The sequence below is a fragment of the Barbus barbus genome, assembly GCF_936440315.1.
Source record: "Barbus barbus genome assembly, chromosome: 4".
NCBI lineage: Eukaryota > Metazoa > Chordata > Actinopteri > Cypriniformes > Cyprinidae > Barbus > Barbus barbus.
The window spans coordinates 16,411,832-16,428,768 of record NC_136732.1 but is presented as its reverse complement, the minus strand read 5'-3'; the positions used below and the strand labels follow the sequence as shown (position 1 = coordinate 16,428,768).

The window sequence follows — 16,937 nt, the reverse complement described above, 5'->3', positions numbered from 1 at the left end:
TTTTTTTTTTTACAAAATTTAATGAAAACTCAGATTAATATTTCACATCCCACATTAATTTATTATAGAAGTAATGTAAGAGCATATAATTATTTTATGAAGAAAGGTGATTGTGTTTTATTAACTCTAGGGGCCCTTGGCCTGATAAACGTCGTTGCATGCAAAGCAAGCATTCATTGAGTCATCACACTTTAAACCAATAGGTGGCAGAACTGTAATTTCTTGTGCACAACTGAACTAAACACGCTACTTCCGTAACAACAATGCCCTATTGGGTGTTGCAGAGCTCGGCATGGTTACGCATGCGACTATTCCTATGACTCAGTTATAATGCCTGATATAATTATAGACTTTTTTTGAATAAACATTATTTGGTAAGTTGTGATGTAGTCCGTTTAATAACTACGCGTAGCTTATATGTATCCATGCTATCTTCATACAGCCTTTATGTTTTAATTGTGTATTTTTTCTTGAGTGTGTGGATGTAGCGGATGTGTAACGTAACAGAATGAAATGTGAAGCGGATTTAGTTGACTTTAGTTAGGTTTCACTTGACTTTAACGTCGTTTTGTTTTGTGTTCGCAGAGTAAAATTACTTGTGATAATGGAAATTGAGGGCAGAGATTTTCTCAATACACCTCCGAAGAAAACTGTGCGTTTTGGAGGCACAGTTGCCAATACTTTAGCGAAGCTACAAAAGGTGAGGTTGTAAATAACGTTACATTATAGAGGCAATGAAATGCAAAACATGCCCTGACATGTCTGATGTGACTTCTACAGGGCGACACCAGTGATTATGAACTCATAAAACATCAACTCTCAGATCCTGATATTAAGGCAAGTATTGTTTTTAATCGGTATCTCAACGTTTCCCACGTTAAAATGGTCAAGACCTGTAAAAATCATGGAACCTAAAAAAACATAGATGGTACGAATAATACTATACGGTAAATAAATCTATTATGTGCCTTAAAATCCTTCATTGGCTAGATGTTGCTGAGCTACTTGAGTCACTTTTCATTGAATTGGTCAAACCGACTCACAAATCAGTCGAAATGATTCATTAGCAAAATGATGTTTGAAAATGCTTATTCAGTACAAATGATTGGTGTGGGAATCCTGAAATGTGTGTTTTTAACAGAAATGTTCTTTCTCACTTGTGTATCTCATTGTAGGACGCTCAAATTATCAGCTGGTTGCAGGAATTCAGGGCCTGTGTCACTCAACTTGGCAAAGATCATGAGCAGTTAATATATGTTGTTTTGGTGAGTGAAACGCTTTTGTGTAAATTGATTAACAAAAGCAGTCCGGTCATTTTCATGCAAGAAGTGTTTCCCCATACAGAAGCTGCCATGGCTCGATCGAAGTCAGGTTGTGGTGGAAGAATATCTGGCTTTTCTGAGTAACCTGGTGTCGGCCCAGACAGTTTATCTCAGAGCCTGTCTTAGAATGGTCATCACTAATTTTGCACCAAGTAAGATTTATTATGATAATACTCCACTCCATTCACATTCTTCAGATGACTTAAAATAATGTTTTATTTTCTTTTTCTTCCAGAAAGAATACGAATCCAAGAAGGAAATGTGGATATTTCAGATTCTGATGACGAAGATGAAAGTTGGTGTACTTCTTTTATATCAACTGCTTGTTTTGTGATTTTAATTTGTATTACTGACTATTGTTTTTGTTGATTAATTATAAACAAAGTCATATACCGGGTTTTATGGGCCACCCTGGTGATGGACCTTAGTCAGGATAGACTTGTTGAATAAACAAACATGCATACAGACTGTGATTTTTATCCCTCTCAGCATTGTTGTTCATTTGGGTAAAATCCAGCATGGTGTTTACCCTGTCAAAAGTTTATGGACCAATATAGTAGCCGGCCAGACTAACTAATCTGTCGTTTAGACTAATCTAATTGGCCATTTTGTTTAGATAATGTTAAATAAGCATGTGTTTTATCTCAATGTTGTATACACTACCATTTAAAAGTTTAGGGTTAGATGTTTTAAAATAAATTATTCAGCAAGCTCTCAATAAATTGATCCAATTTGACAGTAAAGACATTGATAATGTTACCAAGGTTTTCTATTTCAAATAATTCATCAAACATCCTGGAAAAAAATGTATCACGGTTTCCACAAAAATAAGCAGCACAACAGATGTTTTAAACATTGATGAAAATATTAAATGTTTCTTGATCAGAAAATCAGCATATTAGAACGATTTCTGAAGGATAATGTGACGCTGAAGACTGGAGTAATAGCAGCCTTGGCACCACAGGAATAAATGTTTTGTAATAGAGAATAGTTAGTCAAAATTATAATAATATTTCACAATATTACGGGTTTACTGTTTTGATTAAATAATAGTGGCTTTGGTGAGCATAAAAGATTTTAACGGGGAGTTTTGTCTTCAACAACAAAAAAAAGTTAAAACTTCTGAATGGTAGCATGTCTTATTTTGCTGTTATTGATTGTTTAGAAGCCATTGGCCATTCCTGTCACCAATCCGTTAAATCATCTGTATGCCATTAATATACCTTCTACTTTACATCATAATTAATTGTTTTTTCATTCACACAGATCTGCCGAGGACATTTGAACATTGTCATCAAGCCTTACAGCTGATTGCAAGATATGTTCCATCGTAAGTGTCTTATGAAACCTCCAAAAGCGTAGCAGTTTACTGGTTTAGTTAAGCCTGAAGATTAGCAGTGACTAAACCCTTTCCTTGATCTTTCAGAACCAGTCGATTCATGATGCCAATCCTTTCCGATAAGTTCCCTTTTGTGCAGAAATCCCCCAGAACACTTGTGAGAAAGCATTTCAACCCAGTACTGGAGTAAATTAATCTCATGACATGCATGAATGTGATTGCTCTGAGGCCGTGTTGTCTGTCCACGCAGGAGTGTTATGTGCACAACCTGTTGAGAGTTTCGGTCTACATCCCTGTCCTGAGGAGAGACATCTTAGAGCTCATCATCAGCAAGATGCTCACGCTAGATGTGAGGGACTTGTGTTCAGTCACTGTACTGGTATCTTTGCAACTCTGCTGCTGTTTGACAGCTGTTTTTGACATTTAGGTTAGTGCACCACGGAATGAGATTGAAGAAGTGGAAAGTGGAGCTCAGCAAGATGCTAACGGAGCATCACAGGATGACTGCCTCTTTGACATGGTGAGTCCAAAACACTTCAGAGAACCAAACGCATGTGTGCAGAACATACTCAGTGGGACATATTTAAAGGGATAGTTCAGTCATCATAGATTCAGCCTCATGGCACTATAATCGTGAAATCTTGAAGAATGTGCTGGAGTCACTCTTTTACATGCAATGAATGAGGACTGGAAATTTCAAACTTCAAAAAAGATATAAAAGTAGTCGGTACAACCTTAATTTGAAAGCAACATAACAGGTTTGTATGAGGAACCAAATTAAACCCTAATTCAGGGGTAAATTATTTATATTGTAGTCTTTCCTTTAATGTTTGAATAGTCATAGATCTTACTCATTTTAATTCTATATTTTGTGTGGTTTATTCAGGATGAGGAAGAGGACTCTCCACAGGATTCGTCGCGACCTGATGGAGCTGTGATGGTCCATCCTGTGGCAGAGAGACTGGACACAATGATGACTGTCTTGCTGGCTTATATTAAGGACATTTGCCATGCCAGTGGTCAGGATATTACCATTTTATGAACCGTAGAAGTTGTTTTTAGGGCTGTCAGTCAATTAAAATGTTTAATCACAATTCAGTTAGGACATTCAGTCATTTTTCAGGAATGAAAAAATACACTGCCATTCTAAAGTTTGGGGTCAGTTAGATTTTTTTGAAAGAAATTAATCCTTTTATTCAGCATGAATGCTGTTCTTTTTGACCTTTTCTATTCATCAAAGAATCCTGAAAAAATGTATCACAGTTTGCATAAAAATATTAAGCAGCACAGCAGGCATTTTTAACATTGATGATAATAAGAAATGTTTCTTGATCACCAAATCAGTTTATTAGTTAATGATTTCTGAAGGATCATGTGACACTGAAGTCTGATTCCGAAAATTCAGCTTTGCATCACAGGAATAAGTTGCAATTTAAAATATATTCAAGTAGAAAACAGTTATTTTAAATTCTAGTAATATTTCACAATATTACCATTTTTACAATTTTAAATAAATGCAGCAATAGTGAGTATATAAGACTTTCAAGAGCGTCCAAAGATCTTTGAGCAGCAGTCTGTGTGTAATTGTTTCATGTTAGCCAGTTTGTTAATACCTAAATAAGTGCATTAAAATGCATAGGCATTAAACATATTTCATAAATGGCATTCACACGTGCATTTTTAATTTAACTTTTTATCAGAATTTAGAAAATAATCTTTTTTTTTTTTTTTTAATTGTTTCAATCTCATTAGAAATTGAGAAAATCAAAGCTCTCTACAGAGACCTGGTGTCCGTGTTTGATAAGGTGGTGCTTCCCACTCACGCTTCCTGTCATGTGCAGTACTACATGTTCTACCTGTGCAGCTTCCGCCTGGTAGGTTCCCACTTCTCTCTCATTCTCAAATAAACAAACAAACACAACATAACTTTAATCTCTTTTTTTTAGGGTTTGGCGGAAGCTTTTTTGGATCACTTATGGAAGATGTTTCAAGCCCCCAACCAGCCCTCCGTCCTGAGACAGGCAGCTGCTGGATACATGGGCAGCTTCATGGCAAGAGCCAATTTTTTGCCAGTATCGTACGTGACTCTATCAAGCAGTTTTATCTCATCAAATGCAGCGGAGATAAATATTTAATCATCTTTCTTGGCAGTGGTTTGTTACCTCGATTAAGCAATTAAACATTAATGCCTCTTTGTTGTTATCTGGAAAAGAAAAAGGGTTGATTGGATGCAGATACATATATTTGTCAAAACTGGTGGTGCAGAGTTTCCTCTCTTCCACAGGACAGTCAAGGCCTGTCTGGACCTGTTGGTTCCCTGGTTGCACCTTTACATTAACAGTCAGGACTCAGGATCCAAAGCATTCTGTGACGTCAATCTGCATGGTCCCTTTTATACGGCCTGCCAGGCTGTGTTTTACACACTCATCTTCAGACACCATGCCATTCTGGAGGGCAATATGAAGAAAGGTCAGTACAGGTGAAATGTACCTGTTTATACATGAAGCACAGTTGAGAAAATCATTTGAGATGCTAAAAAAAGTTTCATCTGTTTCAAGTTTGGGTCAATTACACTTTTTTTTTTTTGCCCTGATCTGTTAATTTATTAAAGTAATCACACAAACAATGACCTGAATTCACCAGTTTTAGAATAGATTTGTATTTTATTACTGAATTTTTGTTTCATTTTAATACTTTAGTATGTTGCAGTGATCTATCTACAACATAAGCAAGAAAAAAAGACTCTTTAAAAGAACAAAATGCTTGGATTTTTTTTTTTAGAAATATTTCTTAGAAAAATTCTTTTAACAAAATGCTTCACTGCTTAATATTTTAAAAACATTTGTCTTCCAAATCAATGTCGTGTGGTCTGACTCCTACCATACTGCAAGGAAAGGACAGTTCAGGGTGTAAAATGTTGTGCGATGGCCCAACAACATTTTTGTTTATTTATATTTTTTAATTAAAATTAATATTTACTAACCCTTTTTAGTGTCCTTGTTACACGTTACATACATACTAAAGTAATTATAGTAAATTATACATAATTACAAAACGAAACCTCTAATCATAAACTTAAGTGTAGTAAGTACATATTACGAATATTACTCTGTATGTAAATGTACAATTAAACTAACAAAGGCACCTTAAATCAATAATTCATGATGTTTAAAAAAAAATGCATGTTAATTTTTAGTCAATTTTTTTTTACAAAAACTTTTAATTTCATGAAAACTAACATAAATACAAAAGCATTTGACAAGAACTTCACAAATGTGTTTCAAACTGTAACATTTGTCCTCAACCCTTCTGCAGGGTTGGCGTACCTTCAGGGTTTGAATCTGGAGTATATAGTGATGTGCCAGCTCAACCCGCTGAGGGTCTGTCTACCTGCGGTCACCAACATGTTTGCAGCCATCACCAGGTACAGCACAAGAGAGATCGATCATCAGATTACAAAACTTCACAAAATAAAAGCATGACAAATGAGGGCAATTTCACCCAACTGTTGGCAGGAAGTACCAGCTCGTCTTGTGTTACACCATCATTGAGCGAAACAACCGGAACCTGTTGCCAGTGGTGAGCAATTCAACGGGCGGCAACTCTGTGTCCACTAACACAAACCCTCTGGATACCTTCTTCCCTTTTGATCCGTATCTCCTGAAAAGGTAACAAATTCATGCTCATTCCTGTCAAACTCGGCCTTGGAATGCTAGTTCACTAAAAAAAATAATTTATTAATTTTTTTTTTTTTACAACAGCTCTGGAAAACTCATTCAGCCAATCTACCAGGTGTGGGAGGAGCCGTCCGATTGTATGATAAATGTGCCCAAGAAGGAAGTGAGAAAGGTGATACACATTCACAGTGGCCACAAAGAGGATTTAGATATTTCAAATATTTAGTCTTTTTTAAAATTTTGTCTGCACATTCAGGCAATTTTAAGTGGCCATCTATGTACATTTTTGAAGCCACCATAAGAAAACCGACTCTTTTTGGCTGATCTCAGTAGTTTAGTCTCTTCAGAGAATATCCAATGACGCTTTGATCTTGTCTCACAGGGGTCTATGGAGGAGGAAGATGACTTTCTGCATGTAGAGGCGCCTCATGGAGACTCAGTAGTGGGCATGACTCCGGGCTCTTATGACTCCCATCTGCACAGTCCGCGGAGTGTTGGCTCGCCCCCTGTCTCCTTCCTGCAGCGGCCTTTCTGATCCACTGTTGTAGCACTCAGCTGGTCTCAGACGGGCTGCTCAGCCCAACATCACACCAGGAGGGGGTGCTCAAGGACTGCTTGTGTTAGCACAGATCTGTCTGGAGCCCATCACACACCAGCATTACTGACCCTAGAGTTTGGCAGTAGTTTTACTAAACCCTCTACTTCACTTTAAGACTGCATCATAAAATACAAATGTGTTTATCATACTTGTGCTATATTAATAGAAAAATGAAAGAAACATTGCTGGTTTCTCAAGTAAGACGGTCTGATGTTTTTTCTGTTTTCAGGACAAACTGTCAGCACAGATGTAGTGACAGTTTTAATGAAATTATCACCGTTTACTCCCTTTGAGTGACTTTTTTTTGTGTGTAATATTTTCAGTTTATTCTGAAATGATTAGAATTGGCTGGTGGTGTGTTTCAATGGTAAATGGGTGTCACTTCCCATGTTATGAGTTTGAGCTCGGACTAAACAAGTGTCTGTTTGCACAAAATATTCTGTAGAAAATTGACATACAGAGAATACCTTCATTTAAAGATGGTTTACGGTGTCATTTGTTGAAATTTTAACTGTTGTCATCCTTGGCTTATTCTGTACAAATATCAAACCTCCACATTGAATTGTACTTTTGCGCTACAGTTTTGAAATTAACATATAATAAAATGGTCTAGCTGTTTTATTACAATGTGGGAAATATGATCTAATTGTTGACTTTTTAAAAGACGTGTTACTCTTAAAATTTTTATTTTCTTCCACCAGAAATGTAACATTTAAATGATAATTTACAGTAATAATTATAAAATAAGTTTAATTGTAGATTAACAAAATGGTCCTCGCCTTAATTTTTTCCGTTGTATGCTTACTAGTAAATAAGTGATATTCAAGTAAAAAAAATTTAAACTGTAAAGATATTTCACAGTATTACTGTTTTCACTGTTATTTTTGATCACCAAATGAAGCTTTGGTCAGAAATAGAGACCAATGTAAAAGACTGCAACATCTTGCGTGGGTCTATTTTTGGCTTATATATGACTATGCACATCTGTACAGTTTATATTAAGGATGCATCACTGAGTTTAACCTTCCAGTATGTGTGTGTGTATATGTATATATATATATATATATATATATGTGTGTGTGGTTACTGGAAGGTCAAATTCAGTGATGCATCCTTAATATAAACTGTACAGATGTGCATAGTCATATATAAGCCAAAAATAGACCCACGCAAGCTGTTGCAGATTACACAAGCATTAAAACTGTGTCAGCATGCAACCCTTGGTAGCCAAATACATTTTTCAAATGTGGTACCATACGCCAGCTTTGGCTCAACGATGCAGACTGGCACGCATGCACTGCTATTCCTGCAGACATGTAACCATGAGCATGTCTGTCTGTTGACCACAGTGGATTTGAAAATGACAGACAAATCCTCTAGTATTTTTTTTAAATCTGAGCACTGTTGTAATGAATTCCACTGCATATAATACAAAAACAAAAACCATATCACACATTTGTTCCGACTTTAATAAAAACATTAACAGAAAGATATTTAGGCCACACATATGATGCAATCTAGTTAAATCATAGGACTACATGTCAGTATTTCCAAAGCATGTGTTGTTATTAATATCAACAAACTATCTGCATAACCGTACACCTCTATCCTCAGGAAATGAATGACACCAGCTTATTACACATTGATATAAGTGACTGCAGATCCTATACGGCAAGACAAAACAGCCGAATACAGTGTGCTTATGAAAACAGTAACCCGAACCATGCGCATTGTTCAGCTGAATGGATGCATTCGGGGTGGAACACTGCAATATGACTCCCATTACTCGACACCAGTGCCATGACGAGAAAAATCAGTATAGTCCCGAGGACACGAGATGGAGCAATCAACGTCCATCAACGAAACAAACCACGAAGGATCCCCCCCAAAGCACTTAACAGAGCATAACTGATCGTAATGCAGTGGATGCTGGGTGACATTGGACTGACCTGTACCGCAAATGAGTCCCAGCGTAGACTGACATGATCGGCAAAGACATGACGAGGACATCGAAGGGTTCGATGGCAAGATTTACAAGGTTTCTGACGGCAACCACGCACATATTAAGCGTGTCTCTACGTGTCTCTGAATAATAAAATATTCGGACCGAAAATATAAAATCTTTAAAACATCATAGAACGTCTCAGAACCGATACAAATAAGCATCATATCAAATGATGAAGAGTGGGAACTGTCCCGAAGTGAAACGTAATACATGTACTGTATAATATCCCTAACTCTAATAGAGAGGTCAGCTGCACAGCCACATGTGTTTTAAATACAGTTGTTGAAATGGGGAAATATACCGTCTGAATGAGATCATCTTCATAACTGTGTGTGTTAACTGCTTCATCTGCTATACGTGTTATAAGACACAGTTGAAATCACATTTGAGCATCTCAAAGTCACCTCTGCTGTCAACAGTGCTTTCTGTGTTTCACATTTCAGTTCCCTCGGTTGGTTTCTGCCTTTATGTTATGGCAGTCAGTACTGCTACATGTTAAATATGTACACGGACTGCTTTAAAAAATGAGTATGAGTTTGATCAGTAGAGCTCAGGCCTCTGATAACTGCTTGAAAGAGTACAAACCACACTGCAAATCTTCACAGTCTCTTCTTTTCCACAGTATAGTTGCAGTTTGACCTTGGTGTTCTGAAATGAGCCCGGTTTGTCTGTCCATCCCAGATGCTCTACTGACCTCTCCGCTCTACTGCAGAAGCCCCGAGGACAGGAGGTTGTGGCCACTGTACGAGGCTACAGGAAAAAAAGAGAATTATTGCTGGTTAAGTCTGGCATTATGTAAGACTCTAATCTTCTAATGTAAATATGATGAAGAATCTCATAAGCATGTTTGTGATTGTGTTCCATTCAGAAGTGATATGCATTTGACATATTCCCTTTAGAGTATACATTTTCCACAGCGAGAGCTTCAGAAGTCATTCGGAATCAATATTACCAACACACAATGGCTGACACTAATGGACATTGTATCATTATAATTATAATATTTTTTTAAACTGTTAGACTTTAAGAACAGTTCAAGTTGAAATTAAGAAAAATTAAGAAAATATATACATATATATAAATTATTAAAATAGGATTTAAAGCTTAATATAATAAATATATAATAAAACTTAATTTCTTTGAAGAAATAAGAAATAATAAATTCCTAAAAATCGAATACATTATTTTAATACTATTTAATAATTTAATTATATTTAAACACACATATGTATATGTATAAATATTTGTGCTGTTAAACAATTAATCGCATCCAAAATAAAAGTTTTTGTTTACATAGTATGTGTATTTATTATTATTTATTATGTGTGTGTGTGTGTGTGTATATATGTATGCATGCATGTTTGTATATATATATATATATATATATATATATATATATATATATATATATATATATATATATATATATATATATATATATATATATATATATATATATATATATATATACACACACACATATACACACACACGCACACAAACACGTGCTGTATATATTTAAGAAAAATATGTTGTGTTTACATATTAAATATATTTATATATAATATAAAATATAAGAATATAAATGTATATACATGTAAATATTTTCAAAATATATACTGTATGCGTGTGTATTTATATATAAATAATAAAAAAAACTTATTTTGGATGCGATTAATCGCAATTAATCATTTCACAGCACTAATAAATATGCAATGTTTACAAAAAAAAAAAAAAAAAAAAAATTATATATATATATATATATATATATATATATATATATATATATATATATATATATATATATATATATATATATATATATAAAAAGAATATTTTTTCTTTAGTAAATATATAGTCAAATGAAAATAAAGAAAATGCGCTTCATACATAAAATTATTATTTTTATAATAAATAATTAAATACATGCATACCAGTAAACAAATGTACAGAGTATGAAAATAAATTATATAACAACAATTCAGTTAAAATTTCAGAATGATATTAAAATGACTACTAAAACTAATAAAAGACCAATAAAACCAGTTTTGTTTCAAAGGACCTTCTGAAATGTACCCTTGAGCACTTCTGTTATAATTGATCCTACAACAAGGCTGCCCTTGATTCTCATTTCAAAATGGCATGATTAATACCAACTCTACATGTCTAAAATATGAGCCACGTGACATCTGCTTTGGTGTTTTTCAAAACTCCTTGTCAAACTGGATAACGGAGAGACTTTGCAAGGTTAGCAGTTATAGTGAAGGGTTTTGTGACAGTGAAACATTTGGCCTGAGCTAAACTCAGCTGACAGCAGCAGTTGAAGGCAAAAATGATGAGTGCTTCATAACACAACAAAACCGACCACTCACTCTGAATCACAGTCCTCTTCAGCCTTCACAACGTCTCCCTCTACATACTGCACTAATGCTGCAAAACAACCAAACATTTCATGAATAAAAATGGCATCACAGATGCGAAAACACAAGTTCAAATGAGTTAAAAGTCCAGAAACTGTGCTAATGTCCCAGATTATGTAAGTCACACTCCATCGGAACAGACTGAAGCGGCTTTAAACAATCAGACTAAAGGAGAGAGGCTGTTGACGATCTAGTGCACATTTCTCACTCACTGTGATCCTCAGTGCAAAGTGAGCAGACAACATCTACGAGCTCTTTGGCCTTAGCTGCGAGCTGGCAGGCGGGGTCAGGGATCGGGGAGGGTGTGTCGGGGCTGTCGGTCACTGGAGACGCTCGAGCGCACCTGTGGGATGAGGAAGGTAGGTCACGATCTCTGACAGGAGACACACTGCAACTTTCAGTGTTTGTCTTGAGAAACTTACCCACTTTCAATCCCAAACAAACTGGTATTAGTGAGAACGTTGTGGACATTCTGTAAAAACAGAGCGCAAATTTCAATGTTTTTTGTGTGTTTTTGAAGCACCATTGATACCTAGATATACCAGTGAACTTTAAAGATATAGTTCGCCCAAAAATAATCATCATTTACTCACCCTCATGTCATTCCAGTCCTTTATGAATTTGTTTCTTCTATTTCTATTCTATTCTATTTCTTCTTCTAAGATATTTTGAGGAATGTTGGTACACAGTTGACAGTACAGTAGCCATTGACTTGCATTGTATGGAAAAAAATACTGGAAGTCAATGGTTACCATTAACTGTTTGGTTGCCAAAATTCTTCAGAAAAAAATCCTCTTTCAAGTTCAACAGAAGAAAGAAACTCATACAGGTTTGGAATTACATGAGGGTGAGTAAATGACCTAATCTGCATTTTTGGGTTAATTAAAGGGTTAAGTCAAAAAATGTGATTTGTGTTTACCTGTGCAAAGCCAAGTAGCTTCTTGTTGGATATCTCCAGGTGTTTCCGTGTGAGTTCAGACCTTCTTAACTGTCTGTCAATGACGGTGAGCCTCCTGTTCAGCTCCATCAAATCCACCTGTGAAGAAAAAGGCCTTTAAAACCAGTGTATTTATTATTTATTACAACTATTAAAAATCATTTAGATGAAAAGCGCAAAACTTTGCAAACTTCGCAACTAACTGAAATAAAATAAGTCTACTAATTACTAAAACCAAAAAATTAAATAAAATTAAGAGCTAAATAGATTTTTTTTTTAAACTAATAAAAATTACAAATTTATTAAAACTAAATTCAAACTGTAAAAAAGCTCATTCAAAATTCATAATACTATCCAAATACCAAAATAACACTGTTTAAAACTAGTTAATTACAAACAGGGCTGTGTTATACTGGATAACAGTTACCTGCCAACTCATTCCAGTCTACAAAGTTTTCAGTCATTGCATCATCTAGTAAATCATCTTAAAAAATAATATAAATAATTTTTCATCAAACAGAGAGATGTGATGAGGACGATGTACCTTAGTAGCCTCCAGGCCTCTCTGTTCCTTTCCAGCTAGCTGGTTCTTCAGATCTTTGATTTCAGCCTCCAGGAGCTGAATGACCTCCTCATAGTCTTGCTCGGCACTGTTAGTCTGTCTCTGAACAGCCTCTGCTACCTGCAGCTTACTCTTCAGACACTTATTCTCCTCCACTGTGGCTGTGGCCTTCTGTTTCATCCATATACATGGAAATAAGGCAATGCACAAACTGATGAGTGGAGAAACGCCTTGGGGCCAGATTTACTATCAGCCTGCGCCAGTGCAAACCCTCGTGTGGCGTTAAAAAAACTACTGTCAGAATTGACTAAAAACCTGCAGTGGGAAATTAGCGCTGAAAATGCGTGGACAGTTATTTTTGCGACTCACTTTATTGAATCTCGCTTAATCGAATATGCATTTGTATGAGTTTCCCTTTCGATCTGTAAATTTATGGAAGGAGAACATTTAAATAAGTTTTACTAAGATTTGCAATTGTCAATTTACTGGTATTTGCAGCATTATTTAACGCCCAAAAAAGCATGTCTTAAAGTAGGTGGTAATTAGCGCTGCTCTTGGTAGATTGCGCTGGTCGTTATGGAATTGAGATGTTGCATCTGTGCTCTTTAATGTGCGCATTGTCTATAAATCACCCTCAGAATTTTCCCTCCCATCGGTGCTTTTATGGAATTGCGCTCTAATGCTAATTTGCCCTGTTTAGCAAATCTGGCCCTTAAATGTTTAAACAAGATGTTCAGATGTTTATGTGCTGATAGCTGATGTTTGGTATACACCATACAAATATAGTGAGTTAAAATGGCCATCACAAAGTGCTGATGTATTAAAACAGCTCACATGCCTCTTAATATGTGGATGGCATATTTTGAGGCATTTAAATCACATCAAAAAAACTGTGTTTATTTGAGATGCAGCAGGCGTTACCTCAGCTGTCTTCTGCAGTTCCTCCTCTAGAGTCTTCTTGCTGTCTTCGGTGTCTTTCAGAAAACCCTGAAAGCATTGCAATAAATGTTCATGTCACAAAGGCTCTCTGCAAAGATGTTCAGCTCTGTCTCAAAAAATTTAATAGAAAGTTAAGCAGGGTTAAAACTTACCATGAAATTACCCTGAAATGCAAATTCTGTTCTTTAAATGTATGATATTGATCTTATAAACTCTGTAAATATTTATACATGTATATATTCTTTTTTTGATCTTGCAATTTTTTTAACCAATTTTTATAACTCGATTTCCAGTGAAATGATATAGTGACGCATACTAAACGTCAATCATTTACAACTCTGCCGCTTTCAGCCTCATACTCAGATTTAAATCAACATCCAATGAATAGAAAGTGGCAAAAATAGATCACTTTCATTTTGCATTCCAATTAATCTAAATCAAACTGCAGTTGGCTTATTTTGATTAGGTTAAAAAAAATTACTAAAAAATAAAGCTAACTAACACAATAAAACAAAAAAACATGATAAAGTTGTATCTGTATTTGCAAATAAACTCTTCAAATGTTATAAGCAGTTTAAGTTGTGTTTCTTAAGATGATTTGTATGTCTTTGATCAGTCAGACTATCATTTTTAATAATTTGACTTAAAACAATGTGTATTCAGTTGTATTTTCTAATGGAGTTAAAGGTCAACTTACGAGTAACTGTTTATTAAGTCAATCTTGACTTGCATTTGGCACTTAATGAGTGTTCATTGTGGACCCTGCAGGAAAGACGCAACACAATCCAGTGAATATTTCGATACTCACCTTAAGTTGTTTCATTTGCAGTTGGAGTTGTTTGACTTCAGTCTGAAACTCCTCGAGTTCCTCACTGCTGTAGCTGCACTCTGACTCATAGGTCTGAAAGAGAGAGTTACACTCCTAAAACAACTCTTTCATAAGTGTGTTACCCTGCCTCTGAGATCTGAAAAGAACATTAAAACCAGGACCAATTCAGTGCTCATACATCGATGTGAGACATATCCAAAGGCGCAGGGTACAGAACAGGCAAACTCTGACAATTGAAGCATTTAAGAGCTTAAAAGACAGCTTTGATAACTTTCATGAGCAGCAGAAAAGCTCTTTTAAGAACCCCGAGTAAATCTCCCGACATGCTCAACTTCAGGAGAAAGTGAAGTCTCAATGTGAGGAGGTGCTCTGAGGATTGCGCTGAAGTTTAGCCCCAATCAAAGTCACTGCTAAATCCTGTGGGTCTACTTACTGGGGAATGAAAGGCAGAGGTGTCCATCAAACTAGCTGCTTCCTGATAGGAGAACATGAAGGGACCCTGTCCCAGTCCCGCCTCCTCCAGCTTCTCCTGATAAAAGCTGCGGGTGGCTTCCACAAAGTCTTATTAAGAAAACAGAGGCATAGTTAGAAATAGCCAAGAATAGCACTGCAAACATAAAAAGCATGTAAGGAATTGCAGCATCAAAACCATCAAGACTTCTGATATGTTGATTTGAAAATATGTGATTTCAGGTCAACATTTGCTTGCTACACAGAAAATGGGTGCAATATATTCTCTTCTCCTGTCACTCAGTGAAATCTATCCAGAATATTCCAGGAGAAAGAGCGTCTAGAGGGAATATTTATGTTCAGGTGCCCTTGCTCTAAGTGTTTGCACAGCTGAAGTACAAGAAAACAGGCAGAACTCTTGCTCCAAGTCAAGTCAAGTCAAGTCACCTTTATTTATATAGCGCTTTTAACAATGTAAATTGTGTCAAAACAACTGCACAATATCAAAAAAGGAAAATAGTGTGTCAATAATGTAAAATGAAAAGCTTAAAAAAAGATTTTCAGTTAAAGGCATTTCATTATTGAATTCAGTGATGTCATCATCCAGCTCAGTTCAGTTTAAATAGTGTCTTTGCAATCAGGTCGACAATATCGCTGGAAATGAAGTGTCCCCAACTAAGCAAGCCAGAGGCGACAGCGGCAAGGAACCAAAACTCCATCGGTGACAGAATGGAGAAAAAAACCTTAGGAGACACCAGGCTCAGTCGGGGGGCCAATTCTCCTCTGGCCAAACGAACCAGCAGTTCAATTCCAACTGCAGCAAAGTCAGATTGTAAGGGCTCAACTGGTTCCAGTGGTCTTTCCCGATGGCTGTCTAAGTGGCGGGGTCCTCACTGGGGATCTGTCTCTGGCACTCATCTTGGTGTCCTGGTCTCCGCTGACGTTCAGGGCTGTAGAGGTTGTCTCTGGGTGCTGATCCACCATCTGATCTGAATACGGACTGGATCTGGTGACTGCAGTGACCATCTGGGTTGGATACGGACCGGATCGGGTGGCTACGGTGACTGGGGATATGTCCCTGGGGCTCATCCAGGTGTCCGGCCTCCACCGACGATCAGGGCCACATACATCATCACCCAGCGCCGATCCACCATCTGATCCGGACACGGACTGAGAAACAGAATAGAAACAGACAAATATTAGCGTAGATGCCATTCTTCTTATGATGTAACAAGTACATCATGTGTTATGGGGAGTGTTCCCGGTTCCGGTTGATCTAATTAATGCAGCCTAACAATCCTTTAACGGATTTGAATAATAGAAGTGTATTAGTGTGTTATGTGTAAGCCAGGTTAAAGAAATGTGTCTTTAATCTAGATTTAAACTGACAGAGTGTGTCTGCCTCCTGAACAGTATTAGGTAGATTGTTCCAGAGTTTGGGTGCTAAATAGGAAAAGGATCTGCCGCCCGCAGTTGATTTTGATATTCTAGGTATTATCAAATGGCCAGAGTTTTGAGAACGCAGCAGACGTGGAGGACTATAATGTGATAAGAGCTCCTCAAGTACTGAGGAGCTAAGCCATTCAGGGCTTTATAAGTAATTAACAAGATTTTAAAATCTATACGATGTTTGATGGGGAGCCAATGCAGTGTTGACAGAACCGGGCTAATATGGTCGTACTTCCTGGTTCTAGTAAGGACTCTAGCTGCTGCATTTTGAACCAACTGTAATTTGTTGATCAAGCGTGCAGAACAACCACCCAATAAAGCATTTCAATAGTCTAACCTTGAGGTCATAAACGCATGAATTAGTATTTCTGCATTTGACGTTGAGAGCATAGGTCGCAATTTAGATATGT

At 36.4% G+C, this 16,937-nt stretch overlaps 2 protein-coding genes across 4 annotated transcripts in view; one reads left to right on the top strand and one right to left on the bottom strand.

Annotated features, from left to right (window-relative positions):
* Positions 1–262: 262 nt before the first annotated feature.
* Positions 263–7,797, top strand: LOC306865998 (RNA polymerase I-specific transcription initiation factor RRN3-like). Its single transcript, XM_079410930.1, has 18 exons — positions 263–374; positions 586–700; positions 781–837; positions 1,176–1,265; positions 1,345–1,474; positions 1,558–1,617; positions 2,589–2,652; positions 2,749–2,818; positions 2,912–3,010; positions 3,089–3,181; positions 3,548–3,680; positions 4,414–4,535; positions 4,608–4,738; positions 4,946–5,130; positions 5,977–6,085; positions 6,177–6,329; positions 6,423–6,510; positions 6,721–7,797. Exons 2-18 carry the CDS (start codon positions 605–607, stop codon positions 6,871–6,873), a joined length of 1,833 nt encoding a protein of 610 aa, XP_079267056.1. The 5' UTR covers positions 263–374; positions 586–604; the 3' UTR covers positions 6,874–7,797.
* A 529-nt stretch (positions 7,798–8,326) lies between these two features.
* The window catches only part of LOC306860871 (syntaxin-binding protein 4-like), a 56,872-nt gene continuing 48,261 nt past the window's right edge, over positions 8,327–16,937 (bottom strand). For 2 of the 3 annotated variants that reach the window (XM_079402856.1, XM_079402858.1), the window contains exons 14-22: positions 15,062–15,189; positions 14,608–14,700; positions 13,782–13,847; positions 12,843–13,031; positions 12,281–12,397; positions 11,784–11,833; positions 11,574–11,704; positions 11,314–11,371; positions 8,328–9,691 (exon numbers count right to left, since the gene is read on the bottom strand). In XM_079402856.1, coding sequence (XP_079258982.1) covers positions 9,628–9,691; positions 11,314–11,371; positions 11,574–11,704; positions 11,784–11,833; positions 12,281–12,397; positions 12,843–13,031; positions 13,782–13,847; positions 14,608–14,700; positions 15,062–15,189 — 896 coding nt within the window. In that variant the 3' untranslated portion in view covers positions 8,328–9,627. Of the gene's footprint in view, positions 9,692–11,313; positions 11,372–11,573; positions 11,705–11,783; positions 11,834–12,280; positions 12,398–12,842; positions 13,032–13,781; positions 13,848–14,607; positions 14,701–15,061; positions 15,190–16,937 lie in introns of all 3 variants that reach the window. The other variant, XM_079402857.1, reaches the window with a different exon arrangement.